At 36.9% G+C, this 17,016-nt stretch overlaps 1 protein-coding gene across 13 annotated transcripts in view; it reads left to right on the top strand.

The window, feature by feature from the left end:
• The window catches only part of LOC129725815 (anion exchange protein 2), a 196,062-nt gene that overhangs the window by 155,518 nt on the left and 23,528 nt on the right, over positions 1-17,016 (top strand). For all 13 annotated transcript variants that reach the window (XM_055682058.1, XM_055682071.1, XM_055682060.1 and 10 more), the window contains 4 exons: positions 11,702-11,808; positions 11,883-12,018; positions 12,091-12,525; positions 12,587-12,733. In XM_055682058.1, the coding sequence (XP_055538033.1) occupies positions 11,702-11,808; positions 11,883-12,018; positions 12,091-12,525; positions 12,587-12,733 (825 nt within the window). The remainder of the gene's footprint in view (positions 1-11,701; positions 11,809-11,882; positions 12,019-12,090; positions 12,526-12,586; positions 12,734-17,016) is intronic.

Raw genomic sequence — 17,016 nt, 5'->3', positions numbered from 1 at the left:
AAAGCTGTTTCCACACTGAAAATTTTACGGCTGACAGATTTTGTTTATCAACATCTCCGTTTTCCGCTGCCGCCACTGCTGCTACCCGGTACTGCTTAGATAGGGCCGCCCTAGTGGCCATCCACTAGTAAACTAATTGATTTGAAAAGAAGTAGGTCTTTATTTAGCCTATTGACAACATTCCCGTTTTACTAGGCATAAAATTATGTCGACCGTGTTAGGAAATGCTCGCAATCAAAGGTCGGAATCTGCGTTTCCACTGGGCTTGACAATTTCTAATAGTACAATAGTTTGCAATCAAAATTTTCTGCATTTTAGCGGATGCATAGACGATTTTCCAATCGATCTCTGCAAGAACTCAGAAAATTTATTGAAAACTAACCGACTTATTAGCATTTGATATTGGACACTTTTTTTTTTTAGTTTTCAGCTTTTTGTTTTGAGCCCGAACTTTTTGAGAGATTAAAATTCGACAATGATTGGTTTCGCTCAACTTGGGCATGTCTCGAAAATACCAGAAGTGACAGAAAAGGTGCTTCATGTGTTATACCTGTCATTCAATGGATCCTTAAGGCTGTCACATCGTCCCCCATGGCAATCTAAGTAGGTTCAAATTGTAAACAAGGAAACAGCCCTTCCAGTTCCTAGCTACTTTTATGTTTGTCTCATTCAATATATTATCTATATATATATATATATATATATATATATATATATATATATATATATATATATATATATATATATATATATATATATATATATATATATATATATATATATATATATATATATATATATATATATATATATATATATATATATATATATATATATATATATATATATATATATATATAAAACTAATATATTCATTTGTATAAACCCGTTTTTCTGCCCATCCTCCTCCAAGCTACATCCAGAATAGGGGTAGTTCCATACGAAGTGTACATACCACTTGGATGACCACCACAGATTTTTCTCAATGTGGGAAGAATTATTTACATAGTGTTACTTTAGGAAAAAATCCAATTTTGGTGTCGATTGTAAAACCTCCCGCTCTGTGGAACCCTCTTTGTGTTGCAAAATTACACTTTTATTCGTCAAAACCTCTTTATTCTCCTTTTTAAATTTTCTAGGCATAAAACGTCCGAAAAATACTGATAGGTGATTTTTGAAGAATATATATCAAGGAATCCATAAAAAATAAAATTTTTGACCGGAAGTGTTGCCAGATAGGTTTTAGAAAGATTTGTATTTAAAAACTAAATTCGCATTTTTCGGCAAATGCACCCAGTTTTATTTCAGATTAGATGGTGCCATCGTATTCCTCGAAAAATTTTACGTACGAAAGACTTATCACCCCGAAGTAAAATGATACAGTTCAATCCCTCTAAAACGACATTTTTTATAACGACGAATCTCACTATAGCGACCAATTCCACTATAAATAGTTTTATACTAAAATTCTTTGTTTTATTGCGACATTTCGCCATTACGACCTTTCCCTATAACGGCATACCAAAACTCATACTTATCATTCTTTATTGCCACAATAGAACAGTCGAACCTTTCTATAACGACATTGCTAAATCTATAATGACATTCTCAATGGTACCTTCTGTTCTGCATAGTCAAAAATTCTCCGTATTACTGCGACATTTCGCTATAACGACAGTCCCTTGCGAGGTCGCTTTAAAGGGATTCGACTGTATAACATTTTCACGTAAATAGTTTATTTTTTAAAATTTTCACAATTACCTTGGAGTGATAAGTGTTTCTTACGCAAAATATTCCGAGAAATAGGTTGAACCTATTAAGTTTAAAGCAAAATTAGCTGCATTTAGCGAGGAATGCAAATTAAGTTTTTGAATACATAAATAACCTGTCTGGCAACAAAAAAACATGATTCCTTAGTTCATTTCCTTCAAAAACCACCTGCCAGCATTTTTTTAAGTCAGTATTCTAGTACTAGTTGGCCCGTAGTGGCTAGCCACTTTCAAATGCATTTTGGGCTATTGTAAGTTGGTATTTAATACGAAATGATAAATGGTCGGCGTGCGACCAGACCGAACCAAGCGCCATTTTCATAAAAATTGAGCTATTAGCACCAGTGGATGTGCAAACTGATAAGGGGCCATCCACATACCACGTGGACAAATTTTTCACGATTTTGAACCCCCTCTCCCCCTCCGTGGACAACAGTCCATATAAATTCTAAAAAAATTGTATGGACCGTGGACATTAGCCAAAAAAAGCTGTCCACGTGGTATGTGGATGGCCCCTGATCTATGTTCCATTAAAGAATGAAATCATTTGAACAGTTCATAGGCGTGTTATAATAAAAAATCTCTGTATCACTTTGTGGAAAGAACGAAAATGCGTTCGACCAGAGTGAACCGTAAACTCAGACATGGCATCTAAAGAAAGTGATTGTGATTTTTTTTTTAATTGTTATAATTTATTAAATTTATTTTCGAAAAATTGTTTTCGAACGATTCATTTTTTTTAACTTCAAAACATAAATAATAGTTTGATGTTACATTTCTACTAAACTTACAAAATGAATGTGAACAATTTTCAAAACCAATTGCTCATGGAAAACTATTGGATTGCTAAAGAAAATATTTACACGTGCAAATTTGCAAACTGCAATTTGTTAATAGTCATAGCAAAGCTTGAAATAACTGAGTTCTGTTCTCTTTTAATCATTGATCGCTCTCTAATCTAAACATATAAAAATGCAGCTCTGTCTCTCTGTCTGTCTGTCTGTCTGATTCATATAAGCTGGAAACTACTGAACCGATCGACATGAAATTTTGTATATAGGGGTTGTAGGGGCCGGGAAAGGTGACTAAGATAGTTCGAGATCCCTCCCTCTTCTGCAAGGGAGGGGTCCCATACAAACACAATGAACACAAACACAAATGAACACAAATGAAACATAAATTTCTGCACATCTCGAAAACTAACAAAGCAAATAGAACCAAATTTGGCAAGTGGATGTTTTTAGGAGTAATAAATATGTCCATGTTGGTTCGACACCCCTCCCCTCTTGTGGAAGGGAGGGGTCTCATACAAATGAAACACAAATTTCTGCACATCTCGAGAACTAACCAAGTAAATAGAACCAAATTCGGCAGGTGAATGTTTTTAGGTGTAACAAACATGTCCATAATGTTTCGACACCCTTCCTTCTTCTGGCATGTCTCCAAATACCATTTCGAATAGCGGCAACTAAAGCCACAAATCGACCTCAGACAACATTTCGAATTGTAAGATGGCGACTTCCGGTGTCTGGAAAACATCCGAAAATGACCAAATACCATCCAAAATGAATGTTTCTTCAACCAGATTGACGCTCAGAGGCCAAGAATTTTCTCCTAATGCCATTCTGAAATCCAAGATGGCGACTTCCGGTTTCTGAAAAACAGCGGCAAATGACCAAATACCACCCAATATGGGTATTTCCGGGATTGTTATGATGCACTGAAGCCACAAATTGACCTCAGACAACATTTCAAATTGTAAGAAGGCGACTTCCGGTGTCTGGAAAACAGCCGAAAATGATCAAATACCACTTAATATGAGCGTTTCTTTAATCAGATTGACGCACGGAGGCCAGAAATTGTTCCCAAATGCCATTTTGAATTCCAAGATGGCGACTTCCGGTTTCCGAAAAACAGCGACAAATGACCCAATACCCCTCAATATGCGTATTTCCGGAATTGTTATGATGCACTGAAGCCACAAATCGACCTATCAACCTCAGACAATATTTTGAATTGTAACAAGGCGACTTCCGGTGTCTGGAAAACAGCCGAAAATTACCAAATACCACCCAATATGAGTATTTCTTCAACCAGATTGACGCTCAGAGGCCAAAACTTGTCTCCTAATGCCATTTTGAAATCCAAGATGGTGACTTACGGTTTCTGAAAAACAGCGGCTAATGACCAAATACTACCCAATATGGGTATTTCCGGGATTGTTATAACGCACTGAAGCCACAAATCGACCTCAGACAACATTTTGAATTGTGAGATGGCGACTTCCGGTGTCTGTAAAACAGCCAAAAATGGCCGATATCCATACAATATAAGTATCTTCGGAACGAGAATGAAGCTGAAAATTGACCTTAGACACCATTATGAATTGTAAGATGGCAACTTCCGGTTTCTAGAAAACAGCCAAAAATGGCCGATGTCCATACAATATGAGTATCTTCGGAACCAGAATGATACACAGGAGCTAGAATCGACCACAGACACCATTTTGAATTCGAAGATGGTGACATCCGGTTTCTGGAAAACAGCCGAAAATGACCAAATCTTAAACCAGAATGACGCTCAGAGGCCAGAAATTGTCTCCAAAAGCCATTTTAAATCCAAGATGGCGTCCTACGGTTCCTGAAAAATAGCCCAAAGTGACCAAATACCACCCAATATGAGTATCACCGGATCCAGAATGATGCAAGGAGCTATAAATTGACCTTAGACAACAGTTTGAATTGAAAAATGGCAACTTCTGGGAAACAGCCGAAAATAACCGAATACTACTACATATGGATATGTCCGTAATCGAAATGATGTAAAGAAGCCAAGCATTGACCCTGGAGACCATTTTGAATTAGAAGATGGCCACTTTCAGTTTCTGGAAAACAACGAAAATAACTGAAATGCACCCAATATAAATCCGGAATAGAGGTCATGTACAAAAGCCAAAGTTGAGGATGTTGCCATTCCGATAAAACCAATCATTTTCAAACGATATAATCCAATCGCAAGGAATCAATAAATTTGAAATGTTTAAAATTATTAAATTAAACACTAAAATAGGCGGGACGAAGTTTGCCGGGTCAGCTAGTTATACATATATAAATACAATAAATAATTGGGGTTTCTCTTTTTTTTTATTGAAATTTAATATTATTCCGCCACTTTTGGGGATAGTTCAGCATGGATATTTAGGGCTGTTTATGGCCTATTTAGGCTGTTTTCCAGACACCGGAAGTCGCCATCTTACAATTCAAAATGTTGTCTGAGGTCGATTTGTGGCTTCAGTGCGTCATAACAATCCCGGAAATAACCATATTGGGTGGTATTTGGTCATTTGCCGCTGTTTTTTAGAAACCGAAAGTCGCCATCTTGGATTTCAAAATGGCATTAGGAGACAATTTTTGGCCTCTGAGCGTCAATCTGGTTGAAGAAACACTCATATTGGGTGGTATTTGGTAATTTTCGGCTGTTTTTCAGACACCGGAAGTTGCCTTCTTACAATTCAACATGTTGTCTGAGGTTGATAGGTCGATTTGTGGCTTCAGTGCATCATAACAATTTCGGAAATACGCATATTGAGGGGTATTGGGTCATTTGTCGCTGTTTTTCGGAAACCGGAAGTCGCCATCTTTGATTTCAAAACGGCATTTGGGAACAATTTCTGGCCTCCATGCGTCAATCTGAATAAAGAAACGCTCATATTAAGTGGTGTTTGATCATTTTCGGCTGTTTTCCAGACACCGGAAGTTGCCATCTTACAATTCAAAATGTTGTCTGAGATCGATTTGTGACTTCAGTGCATCATAATGATCCCGGAAATAACCATATGGTATTTGGTCATTTGCCGCTATTTTTCAGACACCGGAAGTCGCCATCTTGGATTTCAAAATGGCATTAGGAGACAATTTTTGGCCTCTGAGCGTCAATCTGGTTGAAGAAACACTCATATTGGGTGTTATTTGGTCATTTTCAGCTGTTTTCCAGACACCAGAAGTCGCCACCTTACGATTCGCAATGTTGTCTGAGGTCGATTTGTGGCTTCAGTGCATCATAACAATTCCGGAAATACCCATGTTGGGTGGTATTAGGTCATTTGCCGCTATTTTTCAGAAATGGGAAGTCGCCATCTTGGATTTCGAAATGGTATTTGGACTGTTTCCAGAAGGAGGAAGGGTGTCGAAACATTATGGACATGTTTGTTACGCCTAAAAACATTCACCTGCCTAATTGGTTATATTTGCTTGATTGGTTCCCGAGCTGTGCGTAATTTGAGTTTCATTTGTATGGGACCCCTCCCTTTTTAATGAGAGAGGAGTGTCAAACCATTATATTTGTCACCCCTTAAAACAATCACCTGCCAAATTTGGTTCGATTTAGTTGGTGGTGCGGGAGTCGAAACACTATGGACATACTTGTTACCTCTAAAAACATTCACATACCTAATTTGGTTGTATTTGGTTGATTGGTTCTCGAGCTGTGCGAAATTCGTATTTCATTTGTATGGGACCCCTCCCTTGTAGAAGATGGAGGGGTGTCAAACCATTATGGATATATTTGTTACCCCGAAAAACATCCACCTACCAAATTTGGTTCTAATTACTTGGTTAGTTCTCGAGATGTGCAGAAATTTGTGTTTCATTTGTATGGGACCCCTCCCTTGCAGAAGAGGGAGGGGTCTCGAACTATCTTAGTCACCTTTCCCAGCCCCAAAAACCCCTATATACAAAATTTCACGCCGATCGGTTCGGTAGTTTCCAAGCCTATATTCTGATTCATATAGACAGCCAGAGCTGCATTTTTATATGTTTAGATTTAGTGTTTATTGTCGGTTTTTTAAATTAACGTTGAAAACAACTTTAAAACGGATGCATTTATGAAATTAATCAGAATAAACTTTGTTTCTAAATCCTTGTTTAACTCATTTAATATCATTGAAATACAATTATTCTGACAAATGTTGAAATTGAAAAATTGCTCTAAAATTCAACCTTTTAGATTTTTATCCTCTCATTTTTCCAGTCTGATCTGAAAGCTTTTTTATAACTTCAAGTTTATTGAAAAATAACAACACAAAAAAAAATCAGTTCTGTTTTGCTTTAAGGGGGACCCTACTCTGAAAGGTCGAAAAATAAAGAACTTTCGTGATTCTTTTTTTATGTTTAGAGTATAGTGAAGTGTTCGCGTATTTTGACTATTCATTGAGGTAATACTTACTATAGTTGCATCCACGACATGCAAAATAGATCTTTTAATATACCTTAATCAATAGCCAAAATACCCGAGCACTTCACCTTACTCTAAACATCGAAAAACAAATCAAGAAAAGTCATTATTTTTAAACCTCCCAGAGTAGGTTCCCCCTTTAAAATATTACTTTTGTACAGTGTATATTTTTTTCAAGGCGTCATTAGCTCTCTACAGTTAATTCTCAGACAGTTGTCTATACAACCGAAGATCTCTGATATATATTGATCTCTATGATGCTTCGAATAAAGCCTATGGCAAAATGTATACGCCCTTCAGGAAATTCCACTTACATCTTAAAAAACTTCCTCACCTGTGAATACTAATTAGTTTGCTAAACCAAACATGTTTGCAAAGTTTTGTTTTTTCTTTTATTTTACGAGTGTTGCAGCTCGAAAATGTTGCCTTGATTCGAGAAAATATCTGGCTAATATTGCTGTATGAAAATTGTATCAAGAAAAACGTGTGTAAAAAAACCTAAATTTTTCCACCTAGCGGTCAGACTCAGCCTTTCTCATTCAAACTTATTATTTGTAAAAATAGATTTACATGAATGCTTAAATACAATAAAGGTATATTCACTCTTTGGGTTCTAAAATATTGATGTTGTAATTAAAGTATAAAATATGAAATTTGACGTAATGTTAGTGCTTAAGAGATAGCGAAATAAAAGAAATGACTCTTAATTTTCAACAATTTATGGGCAACAAGACCTTCCATATGACACTGATTTTATGAAAATCGGTCCAGCCATCTTTGAGAAACATGAGTGAGATTGAATAGTCTCCAGAACACGTTTCTTTCCATAACTCCTGAACCACATGTTCAATCTTCATAAAATTTAAAAGTTAAGGGTTTTCAGGTAGCCCGTTCATTTGAAACCAATTTTGTTCAAATCGCTTGTGTAGTTTCTAAGATATTGATGTTTCGTGTTTTTACATTTTGATACATAACCAGGCCCGGATTTGAGGGGGGGCAAATGCCCCGGGCCTCCCGATTCAAGGGGCCCCCCTTATCCTGGGGCGACCTTTTTTTTTTTGCTCGTCACCTTCCAGAACGTTACCTCTAAATATTTTAAGAAAAGAGGGCCTCACAGACAAATTTGCCCCGGGCCTCCCAGCGTCTTAATCCGACCCTGTACAAAACCTCTAAATTACAAATCAGATTGCAATAAAATTCAGAAGGGTCTTATAGGGAAACTAGACCTTTCATTTGCAATTTATTTCATTGAAATCGGTTCAGCCATCTTTGAGAAAATCGGGTGAGATTGGGAGAGCGTTACACTCACACACATACACACACACACACACACACATGCAGAAAATGCTCAGCTCGTCGAACTAAGTCGAGTGGTATACGGCATTCGGCAATTTTGAGCGCTTTTATACATTTAGTTCTTGCAGTGATTGCTATACCTTTCTAGGAGAAAGGCAAAAAAGGTGCACATACACACATACACACCCACACACAAACATACATACCTATACATGCATATAGGCAGAAAATTCTCGATTCGTCGAACTGAGTCGAGTAGTATATGACATTCGGCAATTTCCGATTGTGTGTGTGTGTGCGGCAATTCCCGATTGTGTGTGTGTGTGTGTGTGCAACTTTTTTTTCTCACTCACTTTTCTCAGAGATGGCTGAACCGATTTCCATAAAATTAATTGCAAATGAAAGGTCTAGTTGCGTCATAGGTTGCTATTGAATTTCATTGTAATCGGATTTCTAGTTTAGAGGTTATGTATCAAAATTTAAAAATCACGAAACATCAATATCTCAGAAACCACACAACCGATTTCAATAAAACTGGTTTCAAATGATCGGGCTGTCTCCAGAACCCTTAACTTTTAAATTTCGTTATGATTGAACATATGGTTCAAAAGTTATGTAAAGAAAAGTTATCCTGAGGTTGTTTAAACTCACTCATTTTTCTCAGAGATGGCTGAACCGATTTTCACAAAATTAGTGTCAAATGAAAGGTCTAGTTGCCCCATAGGTTGCTATTGAATTTCATTGCAGTCGGATTGTAACTTTGTCCGTTGTTCATAAAAATGTGAAATCACTCAATGAAAGTAAACATATTGACTTTCTCCTAACGATCACTGGTTAATTAAAAGGTAGAAAAGTGATCCAAATGGCTGAATGTCATATATTACTCGACTCAGTTCGACGAATCGAGCATTTTCTGCATATAAGCATGTATAGGTGTATATGTTTGTATGTAGGTGTGTACGTGTGTATGTGCACCTTTTTTCGCATTCACTTTTCTCAGAGATTGTCTGACCGAACCGATTTCAATGAAATTAATTGCAAATGAAAGGTCTAGTTGCCCTGTAAGACCCTATTGAATTTTATTGTAATCTGATTTCTAGTTTAGAGGTTATGTATCAAAATGTAAAAATCACGAAACATCAATATCTCAGAAACTACACAACTGATTTGAACAAAATTGGTTTCAAATGAACGGGCTACCTTAAAAACCTTTAACTGTTGGATTTTTCTGAAGATTGAACATGTGGTTCAGAAGTTATGGAAAGTCACGTGTTCTGGAGACTATTTAATCTCACTCGTGTTTCTCAGATATGGCTGGACCGATTTTCATAAAATCAGTGTCATATGGAAGGTCTTGTTGCCCCATAAGATGATTTTTTTTACAAACGGATTATTACGTTGCCTATTATGTTTAAAAATGTGAAATCCAGCTATGAAAAGAAACATATTCCGAAGACAACTTGGTCTCACTCACTTTTCTCAGAGATGGTTGACCCGATTTTTACAGAATTAGTATCAAATGAAAGGTCTAGCTGCCTCATAACACCCTGTTGAATTTTGCTGTAATCAGACTGTAACTTCGTCTGTAATGTATCGAAATGTAAAAATCACGATTATCAAATCAAAATTAACTGATGAATTATGATTGAACACGTGGTTTCAAAGTTTGGCTGCCCTATACGTTACCTTTTCATTTTAATGTAATCAAACTTAAGCAATCGTAATTTTTTAATTTGTAAAACAACGAAAGTCTATTGTCTCAAGTATCACACGACTTATTTGAACATAACTAGTATCATACAAACGAGTCATCTCTCAAACCTACATTTTTTTCTGTATGGACTTCCTCACTGCGACCAGAATCGTAGATCTATTGTGAGATATGCCTGCTGTATCCCGCACTTCTGTTAATAGCAATACCGCTATTAAGAAGTGGCATGCTTATTATTATTGTTCATCAGTGCTTGTGTGTAATGTGATACTCTTCCTTACACGCTTACTGTTCTACTATACCGATACTCGTTCCTCATGCCAAATATCACCAATTATAATTCCCTGGAGAAGTTTCGTCGTGCGTCCTTCTGGCCAGTTTTATTGATAAGAGGGACTTATTTTTTGTAAAGAGGAAGTCACGCAAAGGTATTGTAGATTTCAGCGTAAAGGAAGGGTAACTGGTGGAGAGCCTAAGAATAAACCCATGCTCAAGTCCTTTTTGACATCGGATGGCCTGGTTTTACTAAGATTCGAACTCACGACCATCCGCTTGACAAAGCGGACTCTGTAACCTTGCGGCCACGCAGCTCCCCTAAACTTACAAATAACGAACTTCATAACAATTTGATATGCTGTTCAAAAGTTTTGGAATGAAAATATAAATTCAAAGACTATTCTACACTATACCTGCTTTGATCAGTATATATGGCCTAAACATGATTTAAATGTGGTATCGTACTATTTGAACGTTCCCGGTATCGCTCGTGATTAAATTGTTCGAAATTAAGAGTCATTTCTTTTATTTCTCTATTTCTTAAGCATTTACATTACGTCAAATTTAATATTTTATACTTTAATTACAACATCAATATTTTAAAACCCAAAGAGTGAATAAACCTTTATTGGATTTAGGCATTCATGTAAATCTATTTTTACAAATAATAAGTTTGAATGAGAAAGGCTGAGTCTGACCGCTAGGTGGATTAATTCAGGTTTTTTTATACTATCTACGGCAGGCGTTAAGTAGGTACAACTTGTGTATTATTCATACAGTTTTCTTGCTGCCGAAGAGTGTCTTGTGTAATATTGATCACACGTTGTGATTAACCAGAGAAGCAAGAATAGTTTTCGTTCAAGAATTTTGAACTTAAATTAATGAACGAATGCAGAAAAAGTATGGAAAAATAAGAATCCGTTTAGTAGTATAAGCTTAGGAATATATAATAGGGATTAAAACTCTGGTTTTCTGTGCATTCATTCCTGTAAAGTCATCGAAATGTTAGTTTCAGGCACAATTCATTTCACAAACCTGTCAAATAAATTTTATAAATTATGATTCACTTTATTTTGTGGAAATAGAAATTGAAATTCGCTTGTTACATGCTACATGGCAGCGAAAAATTAATGAACTAAAACTAATAATACAATGAATGGCACATTGATGCTAAAGAAAAGCAATTCTGCTGTGAATCGAATTTACTGGAAATTGAACTGAATGTTAATTGTTCTATCGTCATCCGATTAATTTCCGCTGAAACTTTCGCTCTCAAGCTCTGGTATGAATTATTAATCATTTCGAATGCGATCAATTATTTTATTCTAGAAGCCTTTTCATTGATGTTTTGATAGCTTTTGCCAACGTTGAACTTCACAATATACAACTTTTCGGTTTTTTCATCCTCATTGCACAGGATTCAAACGCTCGACGAAATGTGCGATTCGACAAAAAGGACCAGGATAAACAATTCGAAGGATTGCAAATTGAAGACAGCAATGAGGAACGCAGAAGACGCACCGAGTAAGCTTTAACCGTTTACCTGTTTGTTTTGAAGAGATAATTTTCAACAAATACTATCCTTTTTTTGACTAAAGGCGTCATCATCCACACAAGTCGAGAAAATTCTCCTTGCAAGAATACCACCCGGAGTGGAGGCGAACTAGTGGAGCCGAAGGTACCAGCACTAGCACCAGACGTGTTTCTGTGCAGCCCGAAGATGCTACCCTTCAGGTAAGTTATTCAGTTCATATTATCTAATCAAAACTTTTAACCAACACTTCATGATGCAATTTGACATCACAGGAGGCTGACATAGATGAGTTGACTTCGCATCGTTCGGACGATCCGCGGGCGCTTCGCCGTCATAAGGTGAGCGCCCAGTCACAACAAAGTGCCTCTTCGGTGGTCAATATCAACCGGAAGGAGGGTGACAAACTGCACCAGCTGCTGCCTCCAAACAAGTACAAGAAGATGTACGATCACAGTCCGCACGAGGTGTTTGTTCAGCTCGATGAGCTTACCGGAAGTGGGGAGGATCGTGAGTGGAAAGAAACTGCCCGTTGGATCAAGTATGAGGAAGATGTTGAAGAAGGAGCAGATCGTTGGGGTCGCCCACATGTGGCATCCCTATCATTCCACTCCTTGTTGAATCTTCGCCGATGTTTGGAAACCGGCGTCGTGTTGATGGATTTAGATGAAAAGGATTTGCCGTCGGTAGCGTACCGAATTGTGGAACAGGTATATTGGGCAGATGTTACCGCTTTTAGAGCACTGATGATAATCGTTTTCATTTCCGCAGATGGTGGTTGATGAGTTGATTCACGAAGATGACAAACCAGTAATCATGCGTGCCCTACTACTGCGCCATCGACATGTCAATGACCACTCCCATGGGGCTTTTCACTTCGGACCGAAGCGAAAGTATAGCAGTTATAGTAGCCTGCAGGTAAATGTTCATAAAGTGCCTCCAAGAAAACTCTGCATACAACGCAAACATATTTATTCATCCAAATATATTACGCAAAAGCTAACATCCAAACAGTAGACTTAGAATCCCTCAAAATTCATACATTCATCTTGAATCAACAAAAAACATTGTAAATTATTCGAACCTGTGTCCAAATTGATGGGCTAGGGCACTCTCAATTGAGAAATATGATACACTAGTAACTTCAACACTAACCGCTTGATACGATCATATTCATTTGCATTTGATTCATGCTCCGAAAACGCCTATCTGGAACTAAAATGTGATTTAATTAATTTGCGCAAAATTAATGAGAACAAATATTTCTATTAAATAGAGTTGTTTCCAGATTCGCAATAAACTTGTACATATCATAAAACATTAATTATTTTTCACATTTCATTCTATAAACAGATTGGCACAAAATTTTGGTTACGATAGTTTTGTTAATTTCACTAAGCAACTCATCAGTTGAGTGTGTGTACAGATGATTATTTTTATTTGCAGTAGAACTGGAACTGTTCCATGAAGCATTCGTTGATATTGAATTACTGCGGTCAACCGGAAATAATTTGATAGTCATTCCACTTGTGTAAACATACCGGTTTAAAAATAGAAAGATCCTACCACAAAGTTTGAAACCTGTTTCAGCCGCTCTGCTGTTCGGTAGAATTTCCAGTGCACATATTTGTCTAAAAGATGACACCGTGCCGAGACAAATAACTCTGCATTTGTCAGACTGCTTATCAGCAATTATTTTAATTTGATACCGACTGCGACGACGTGAGCTGCACGAATCGGATGTGCACGGTTCGTAATCTTGTGTCAATAAGAGAGGGAGGGCGAATTTCACGGACACACCCCCGCAGAGGGTGATTCCCTGTTGTGCTGCATGTTGAGCGATTAGTAATGACCTAATGATGCCCCTGAAACCCACATAGCAGTAATTGAGACCGGGAACGCAATTGGGTTGTACCTGAAATAGGATTGAGTTTTCTCGTATTACTTTATTACTGCAAGGAAGCAGTCGTTCATTGATATATAGGAAATAGGGGATTGGTTCCATTTGTCATCTCAGTATTTATGTTCATCTATTGGAAAATTGACACTCTAATTAATAAAACTATAAAAATACCATATTTTAAAACTAAATTAGTCCATGGAATGAATACCACTTGGTCTATTTGAGGTTTCTCATTAAGTAGAAACCTTGTAAATCAACTAAATAGTTTTAAATTATTTGGGCATAGGCACAACGATGCCACCGGGTTGGTGTTGGTGACGTTTTGCCTGTGTTTTTTGTTTGATTTGCATGGCAAAAGGGAACCAATGTTTTTTTTTTTTTTGTTTTTTTTCTCTGCTTTCATTTTGAGCAGTTTTAGGCCCTTGTTTTAAGATTTTTCTAGCTTTTGAGTAAATACTGAAACACATAGACAATTTTTAATTTAATTAAGTAGAAATCTTGTCGGTTAGCATGGCAAATAAATTTTGATTGCGATTATTTTGGCATTTTGTTGAATCTAATTAGTACTCGGTCTTGTTAGATATGCATATTTGCATTTTTTAAAATTTTCTAGCTATGAATGCATGAAACTTTGCCAGTTTCTCATACTCAGTAGGTATCTTCGCTTCATTATTCAAGAAGTAAGTGGTAATCAACGCGAAATACCGTGTCTCCGCGTATGCGTCGGTAAGAGAGAATAGAGCGGTCGCGCATAACTTTCCGGGGTAAACGTGTTTTCGGCCCAGGTGAGCTTTGCTCGAATATGGATTTTCGGTGTGTTGTGACTTCCGAGGATTATACGCGACTCGTCTGTCAACGCACACATCCTTTTTTTTTCTTTTTCTTTCTTTTTTCGTTCGTTTCAAACGGCGATGGCCAAGCAAATAGGCCGTTTTTGAAGTTCTCTTGCTGACCGCTTGCAGTATGTGTTGAGGGCCTATATATTTACTTTTTTCTTGTTTTTGGTTAATGCATATATGGTTGCTTCGTAACATTGTGTAGTCAGCTGAGATAAATCAATGAGAGATACGTTTCGGTAGTTGCATAATGACTTCATAAACAGATTTTCGAATATTTGAGTCTGTCTTGATTAGGTTATAGGTCCGGTATCCTTGCGTGCGCTTTATTTTTGCGGTGTTACATCATCAACCGGAATGAGTTCGGATCGCGTTATGATTTCCGTAAAAGATATAATGAACTCGTACGCGCAATATTTGGTATTATAAACCCGGTATTAGAACTCAGCGCATCGTTTATCAAAACGAAATCTGCTGCAAACCTTACCCTTTTCTCCAACATCCCAGTGATTTCTCGTGGAAGTGCAGAGGTGTTCTCGGCTTCCAATAAAGCGAGTATCACGTCAACATATTCCTATACACACTCCTTCTTTGACCTGCATTCGGATGCGGCCGGCGCTGGTATTGCCTAATATAAAGATTAAGGTCACCAGTTTTTACACATTGAGGATGAATGTTAATCCCAAGCATCATCTATTGGTTCTCTGTGTAATTACAGCTGATCTGGCAATAACGGAGTAGCAACCGCGGGCGGTCAATCATGCTCATGCTCATGCTTAAATTATTTGGGCATAGGCACAAACATTCAATAATTCCAATCTTATATCTCAGAAAAAAAATTCCTCGCACTTCTCTATGTTTTGTGCATTTCTAAGACATTTAAAATAAAAACAAATAGATTTGGAACATTTTGTAAACTACTGAATTTTCCATCGGTAAAAGAATGAAACTTTGACCACTTTGAGGCACCACTTAACGAAGTCCAGTTGAGCTGAAATTTTGCATGGGGACTTTTTCGAATTGATGAAACTTTTGAGCCCTTCCTGACAACACGAGATTGTACTAAAAAAGTTGGATCCAAAAATGCTTAAAATTTGCAATGTTGAAAACAAAGAGAACGGAGAGATTCTCGCTTAAAATATAATAAACATAATATAGTTACTGAAGTTGACAAAGACATTTACAACATAAGCATTGGGTTGATAAGTGTTTTGTATACAAGAGGCCACTATTTTTCGTGTTGTTTTCAATGTGAAGAACTTGGGTATAAAAGCACAGAACGCGGTAATTCTGAACGTTTTATGTATAGCAAACAACACGTCTGATTGTTTTTCTAATTCATTGACTGAATTATTTAAAGCCGAAATAAAAATTCAAAATTTGCTCAGACGTAAAACATCTAGTACCTTGCTCACAGCGCCCAGTTTATCGGAGAATGTTTGAAATAAATAAAAGCTTCTACTTCAAAAGCAGCCAAAAGAACCGCAATGTGGAAGGAATGTAAACATTGCTGCCTCAGCTACAAATTATATTGAAAAAAAGCCCAATGTTAATATTTTCAACCGAATCTGCTAGCTCTCTGGCATACGGTTTTCTTTTGTTTTCATTTTACATTAAGAAATCAATAATATTCTACATTCTGTCGAAATAATGTTCCGAAAACAAGTGGAAATTTCCATTGGAACAGACATGACGATTGGATTCCTCTTCCTTTGGATTGGATTTTTTACAAATAAACAAATAACACCGAGCAGCTCTCTTCATCTTTTGTAATCTATATAATAGCAGCGTGCGAAGAAAGTTGTTCGTTGAAACAGAAAACTTCTTGTAAGGATGCATCTTGGAGGAACAAAAAACGCACCATTCGTTTGGAAATTTTTCTAGAAGTCTTTCAAATAAAGTTCGAACTACCAGCAATTGGACAGAGTATAAAAGCTGTCTAGCAGAATTTAAGCGAGAAATTCGTAAATCTAAGAGAAGGGATTGAAAGCTTACCTGTGTGCAAGTTGAAAGCTAGACTCCAAAAAATCCTCTCTAAAGATCACACCAATGAACTTGGCAGTGTAAAATTAAAAACGGCCCATTCACAACAGACTCTCAGGAAACACTTAGTACCATGAGGAAAACGATCTTCCAAGACTCAAAGGATTGTTTGATTTTTGAAAAAGATCAGGACTTCTATATAGCTCAATCTAGTTAAATCCGTGACAAGAATAGGTCTCAGGAAATAATCAGTGCTATTTTTATGAAGTCAGCGGTTGAGTGGGTAGTGGAGTTTTCAAAGCCTTTCGAATCGCTATACCCAGATTGGATTTATTCTGTGCTTCTACAGAAGAGCAAGGATTCTATAGTCCTTTTTCTGACAGAAATGTTGGTAGCCCATTATACTACGTTACGGTACTAGTAAATGGTGACAAATTCGTGTCATATTTATTCTCAAGGCTAGAAAACGTGATATATGT

This window comes from Wyeomyia smithii, chromosome 2 (assembly GCF_029784165.1).
Source record: "Wyeomyia smithii strain HCP4-BCI-WySm-NY-G18 chromosome 2, ASM2978416v1, whole genome shotgun sequence".
Lineage (NCBI taxonomy): Eukaryota > Metazoa > Arthropoda > Insecta > Diptera > Culicidae > Wyeomyia > Wyeomyia smithii.
Note: the sequence above shows the minus strand (reverse complement) of the source record. Positions and strands in the feature narration are given on the sequence as shown.